Consider the following 6,762-nt stretch of genomic DNA (forward strand, 5'->3'; position numbering starts at 1 on the left):
GGCGTATTCTGCCATCCAAGTCAAACGCGACTCGATGCGCCACACTACAGCAGAAACCCCGAAGATTGAGACGCTTTCTACTTTACCGGAGCCGGCGAGGCCGCTCCCTCGCTGGTTTCAGTGGCGGACTCTTTTTTGCGGATGACCTCGTAGATGACCCGCTCCGTCGATGAGACCACGTCGTCGCCCAAGGGTTGCTGGTACTGCCTGGCGAGTTCGCGCATCTGCTGGGTCAGCTGCGTCGTCAGGGGTGCGGGAGACGGCTGCTGGTAACGCGACGCCCGCACCTCCTCCTGCGACCTCGGGCTCGGGTGCCGCTGCAAGTCGTAGCCCGAAACCGTCGCTGGTGGTCCGATGCTCTCGCCCAAGTTAACAACCACAGTGGTCGGTGGCAAGATGATAGGCCTCTGCGACGGCTGCCTCGAAACAGCCACACTCGACGCCGTCTTCCCTCGCTCCAGCCGATCCAGCCGCTCCAGCCGATCCAGCCGCTCCAGCCGATCCAGCCGCTCCAAGTGATCCAAGCGATCTAAACGCTCCATCCGATCGTAGGGCGGAGCGCCTTGTAGGCGCTGAGAAGGGCGATCTAAGCGCTCCATCCGATCGTAGGGCGTAGAGGCTTCCAGGCGCTGAGTAGGAGGGCCGCCGGATTCATCGAAGTAAAGAGATTGCTTGCTCCGGAGCTCACGACGGGCCAGGGGCCGCTCTTCGTAGTAGTCATCGTAGGTCGGGCGGGAGCTCAGGTGAACTGGTGGTACGTCCACGTAGTAGGATTGCGTCCGCTGTGTTCCGCCTTCACTACCACCGGGATCACGCGAGATGATGGTTCCGGAGGGCGTCCTTTGGAACACCTGAACCTCGACGTAGTTGCGATTCTCATCCGCGTCCTCGTAGTCGTCGTTGTAAATCCGTTCCGCGAAAACGGGACCCTGTGAAGCCATTGCCTTGAGCATGCTCTCCGACGGAGCAGGCGCCTTGTATGAACCCACCTTGGCTTTCTTGGGGGCTTCGACAGAGCCCTCAGAGTTCTCAGCCTTTGACTTCGAGGACTCGATTGAAGCCTTGTCGAGCAAAGGTGACGCCGTGCCAGAACTCTTCGCGGAAGCCTTGCAGGAGCCTTTGGTGGACGCCCTACCAGACCCTTTGCTTTTCGGGCTCTTCTCTTTGGGACTCTTTACCTTAGGACTCTTCTCCGGGGGACTCTTGTCCTTGGGAGTCTTATCCTTGGGAGTCTTGGAACTCTTGTCCTTGTCCTTTTTGTCTTTCTTTCCCTTTTCTTTCTTTTCACCATCCTCCTCTTCCTCGGGCATGGCTTTGGTCTTGACTCGACGAGCCCCGGTTCAAAAGTCCAACTTCCCTGCAAAGCCCGAGGCAAGCACCAAAACAAGCCAAGAAGCGTGTTTAACAAAGTAGGCCTACCTGAAGAGAACGAAAAAATGATTTCCGCTAGTGAGCGCGGGCATAGGGACATTGGTCACAAGGGTCACGTGACCGAATTCCCACTCTAGGCATAAGGACCGTTTATTGTGACGGCAGCCGGCAAAGTAAGCTGCGCGAAGTGTTACCTGCACTGTGCCCCCATTGGCTCATTGCAATTACGTGACCGTCCTCGGTAGTCGCTATTTTACTATTCCTACTCAGATGCATTTTTTTTTCTTGTGCATGTTTTATTTTCATGGTGACGAGCCTCTACCAAACCCGAACCGGAAACTGGAAACGAACCCGTATTTTTTTGCCGGAACTGAACCCGAACCCAAAACCGAACCGTTATTATTTGAGCACGCTTAACCTGAACGGTAACTGAACCCCCAAACAAGGAAATAACGGTTCACTAGGAAGCACCGGTTCACTACTAAACGGTTCGACCATCCGGTGTTGCTAATGCGCGGTCAGTGCCAAACGCGGCATCTGCTTTGCCCATCCCTCGTTGCGACTGCGTAAGAGCAATCAGGCTGCAAGAGTGCTCCGCTGCTCAATGGTGAGGTCCCACACCCGAATTGCGCATAGCAGTTGCAATTATTCCTTTTCATAAAAAGTCGCACACCAGGAAAGTGTAAATATTTGACAAGTGTGAACCGAAGGAGTTGCTCAGTGACGAAGCCTTGATGGCTGCTGACCAGAAGTATGCGAGTTCGATTGCCGCCTAACCCTCCCCCCCCCCCCCCCCCAGCAGCCGTTTTTGTTGAGCAGCCGAGCAGTTTGAGCAGTTTGGCGTGGCTCCTGGAGAGCCGTGCTGCGCACGCGCGAGGAGCAGGGATGTCTCACGGCGCACAGCTGGCGCGCTGGAGCCGCCACCGCCACTAAATTGGATTGGATTGGATCGGGTTAGGTTGTATCAGATTGGATATGATTGGATTAGTTTAGACTAAATTGGATTGGATTGGATTGGATTGGAAATCGTTTTAGCAGCAGTAAGCATGACAATCAGCTAATCCAAGACAAACAGGAAACCTAAGAATAACCAGCTAAACCTTAGCTCCCCCTACGTATATCCTGGTACAGCCCAAACATGCCACTGCTAATTTTTCTGATGCACACGGAAAAAACGCCCGCGTCGAGATGTCGAGTCCTTTTAAAGACCCTCAGCTTGTCTAAGTTACCCTGCCGCACGGCAACGGTGCGATTCATAGCACAGGAATGGCTAAGGGGCATCAAACGTGTTAACAGTTTTTTGGGAATTGAGGTCCTACGGGAAAACAGAAAGACGTCCATCTCGCTGTGTTGCATTAGCTTTAAAATATTGCGCCAGAAGTTCTTCAAATACCGTGAGGCAGATTTTTCTAGAGGTATTTCTTCCTTTATCCAAACTTTTAGAATTTGACATGTCATCACTGTGATGACCGCGATCGCCGTGGTGCCTGAATTGTGAGTTTGTCATGAGGTGTAGAGAGGACAAGTTTGCGCTTTTTAATGGATCCAAATATTGGTATTAGATATAACAAAGAAAGCTGTTAGTGTGCAATAGGCACTTTATCCTTTACCTTGCAGTCACTACGCATTGTCTTGGAAGAAAAAAATACAGCACTTAAAGGGACCCTGCAACACTTCTTTCAACTTTTTTTGAAATCTTAAATGCTTGCAGAACGTAGTCACCCAAAATACCCAGTACTTGGAATAGGGGGTCGCAAAGTGCCTCATCAAACAGATAACTTGTAAAAGCACTCAAAATATTTTTCTCACTTTCCCGGTCTTGACGTTCTTTGACGGCTGGAATCACGTCACTGAGGCCATGTAGAGGCTGTTGGCCGGTTTTCCTTCAGTCGCAGAAACGAACGCTCTTCAAAAGCAACTAAAAAAAAAAGAGCCACAAAAACAAAGCAGAAACGGGAGGCTTATCTCGTGCGATGAGCAAATCATGCAGTGCCGCTCCGTGCTGGCGATGGCTACAGCCTTCGCAGTGGCTCCAGATGCGAAGGAAAGAGTGAAAGCGCTTATTGAAAGTGTTGCTGGGTGCTTTAAGGACGCATTCAGAAAGGCAGGCCGGTCTGCCCAGCGCTCGTTCGTTCTGTTCTGCAGTTATACCTCTTGCAGCGCTGCTTTTTTTTTTTTTCGGAAATGCACTTATACTGGCTAGTTTAACTGGTGGTTATACCGCTACTGCTCGTTCCAGAGGGGGAGTGCTCCCGTAGACCAATTAAAGAGCTACGCCCAAAAAGAGCCGCATGTCGTCTTTCACGCATCACATCATTCTTTCAGCTTGTAATCCCATAGTATGTCATTATTCCGCAGAGTAACGGAAGGAACGATCGCGGGGGTCAGGCGGAACGGAGGCGTTTTCATAGTGGTCCACAGATCCGTGATAGCTATATCAAAATGTATTCTACTGATAACAGAAATGATTCAGTGACAGCGTTAACTACGGCTTAGGCCAGGTTCGGACTGTTGTAGCAACTGTCGTAATATCTTTAAATAATGACGTCACTTGACGTCTCAGCCAACTGAATTGCATGAAACGCCGTTTTTTTACGTCCACAGCTCACGATATGGCTGTTGCTTCGGCAGTCTGAACGTAAGATTACTTCTATACTCGGATACAACTTAACACACTTTTGATAAATGCTTTCACTCTTTTCTTCGCGTCTCGAAGCACTGCGAAAGATACAGTTATCGCCAGCACGGAGTGGGACTGCGTGATTTGCTCGTCGCACCAGATACGGCTTCAATTTCTGCTCAGTTTTTGTGGCTCTATTTTTAAAGTTGCTATAGAAATGCGCTCATTGCTGGAACTGAATTAAATCTGGCCAACAGCCGCTACATGGCCTCAGTGACGTAATTCGGGCCGTCGAGGAACGTCAAGACAGGGAAAGAGAAAACTCTTTTGAAAGAGTTTGCAAGTTATCTAATGGGCATAAAGCAGTAATTTATGGCGTAGGTACTTTGCGACGCACTAATCTAAGTACTGGGTGTGTCGAGTGACCACGTTCTGCAAGCATTTAAGATTTCAAAAAAAAGTTGACAAAAGTTCAGTGTGTCGAACCGAAAAAAATACCGGTTCGGTTACGGTTCTGGTTCAGGCGAAATCATGTCGTTCCGGTTCAGTTCCGGTTCGACAAAATCGCGTACCGAACTGGTTCGCGAACCGGTTCGGGAGCTTGAACCGGTTCGCGAACCGGTTCGGTGAGTTGAATTATCACTGAACTTAGGAAAAAAACATTTAGTTGTTTAAACGACAGTCAAATCAAAATACAAACAAAAATTCAAAATGCTGATGTTTCCCAAGGGCAGTGGCGCAATTCTAAAGCGAAATTTAAACAATTATGAGATATTAGAAAAACAGATGAAGTGGCGACGATTTACCACCTACTTTCGCGCCAACACTATCTTGTCCTACCGACTATTCATAAAGCCACAGCCAAGCGATATGACGGTGGAATATATTTTCTACCTTTTCTTTTTGTTGAAATTGTAATCGTCCCTATGGAATCGCCCATCACGTTAACCTTGAAGCCTTAAATTTAGGCCTGCGTTCTGACGCGTTCAAATACCAGCGCTTAATACCAATGGCGCACATTTTATATGTTTGTAACAAAACAGAAAAATCCTACAACATGCACATAAATACTACCCATAAATTAGATTTTTTGATCACCCTGAATAATTTGTTGGCTGTCACCTTATCGAATGTGTTAGCCACACCTTTGCTAAAAGTAAGCTTTACTTAACGCTCAGTCATGGCATTATTGCTCTGACCACTGCAATTGCTTTTGCGATAGCTATACCGGATGTGTGCATTACAATCAGTATGTCATCGTACCGCCTGACCGCCGCCATTGTTCCGTGTGCTACATTGCGGAATCTTATAATAGATTATGCTGTTACAAAATGAAAGTGAAATTTGACGCACGGAGCATGAGAGGGGACTTTTTTGGGTAGACGCTCTTTAATTCGTCCACAGCAGTACTCCCCTCCGGAACGTATAGCAGTAGAAGTAATGTAGAGAGCTGGGCAGTCAGTACAAATGCACCTTCGAAAAAAAAAGATCTGAAAGAGACAAAACTGCAGAAAAAGCAGAAAAGATGATCGCTGGGTGAATGGGACAGTGTGAGGTACCGGCCTGCCTTTCTGCACATGCCATCTGCTTTATTACTGTTTCTGCTTCTAAGACAAGGTCGAGGGCTGCAGGTTCTTGCCAAGGGATTAAGTGCGCACCTTAACAGTTTTCCGTGACATATCTGTTGTTATTTGTATCTGTCAAAAACGGAACTTGTCCACTGTACTGTCCTCAAAAAGTGACTACGGAACGCACTTCCTTCGCATTGATGACACGTTTGGTTGTAAAAGGCAGGGCAAAGAAAAGTACTATAAAGCAATATCCCCGTTTTGGTGCTTTTTTTACTTATTCGGTTTTACTTACTTTTTGCGTAATATTTTAAAACAACGTGACTGGCCTTTTCTTTTTTGTTGCTTTCCGTGTAAACACATTAAAAAAAGCTGGCGCATTTGATGCCCCGCTCTATATATCTGCTCCGAGGCGCAGCTTATGTTGCAGGCTGGCAGACTTATTTTAACCAGCTGGCGATAATAAACGTGGATCAAAATCTCAATACACGGACGTTTTTGATTTCACTATACTTCCGAAAAACGGTCGCGGGGAAGGGAGATCCAGGCCACTTGTGGTCAGCAGCAAACGGCTTAGCCACTGAGCAGCTCATGCGGTCACACTTGTCAAGTATTAACAAATTGCAGGTGTCGGACCTTTCAAACAAGATATGAAATGCAAAACGTTTGCACACATTGGGTGTGGGCCTTCGCTGTAGCGCAGTGGAGCACTCCTGCAGCCTGATTGCTCCAATAAAGTCGCAGCTAGGGAAGGGCAAAGTCGATTTATATCCTTAGCAAGCTTGCGAGAATGACATTTCCTTTGGTCAGCTTGCACTACGCTCGCGCCTCCAGCAGCAACAGACCACTGCTATATTGGTGCTCATTGATTTCCCCTGTTGTTACATAGAACGTGATAATGTTCAATTGTTTGGAGGGGAAAGTGCGCGAGCAGTTACGAAGTTGATGGTACGTGAAAGAAAAAAGGCCTGAATTGCATTGACTGTGCAATATAAACCACGGAGGGAAGAACCGTTTCGGCATGAAGCGGTAACCGTTATTTCTTTTTTGGGTTCAGTTCCGGTTCGGGTTCAGCGGGCTCAAAAAATAGCGGTTCGGGTGCGCGTTCAGTTACCGCAAAAATACCGGTTCCGTTCCGGTTTTCGGTTCGGTTCGGTTCCGTTTCGACACCATAGTGTTGCAGGGTTCCTTTAAGAACGGCAA

The 6,762-nt window shown here is 48.2% G+C and overlaps 1 protein-coding gene across 1 annotated transcript in view; it reads right to left on the reverse strand.

The window, feature by feature from the left end:
- LOC144162134 (uncharacterized) overlaps window positions 1-1,352 on the reverse strand; it is a 17,609-nt gene extending 16,257 nt beyond the window's left edge. The window contains exon 1 of the mRNA XM_077692625.1: window positions 87-1,352. Within this exon, the coding sequence (XP_077548751.1) occupies window positions 87-1,310 (1,224 nt within the window). The 5' untranslated portion in view covers window positions 1,311-1,352. The remainder of the gene's footprint in view (window positions 1-86) is intronic.
- Window positions 1,353-6,762: the final 5,410 nt, after the last annotated feature.

Source organism: Haemaphysalis longicornis, unplaced genomic scaffold, assembly GCF_048455015.1.
Source record: "Haemaphysalis longicornis isolate Haplotype H1 unplaced genomic scaffold, Haemaphysalis longicornis Haplotype H1 scaffold_12, whole genome shotgun sequence".
Taxonomy (NCBI): domain Eukaryota; kingdom Metazoa; phylum Arthropoda; class Arachnida; order Ixodida; family Ixodidae; genus Haemaphysalis; species Haemaphysalis longicornis.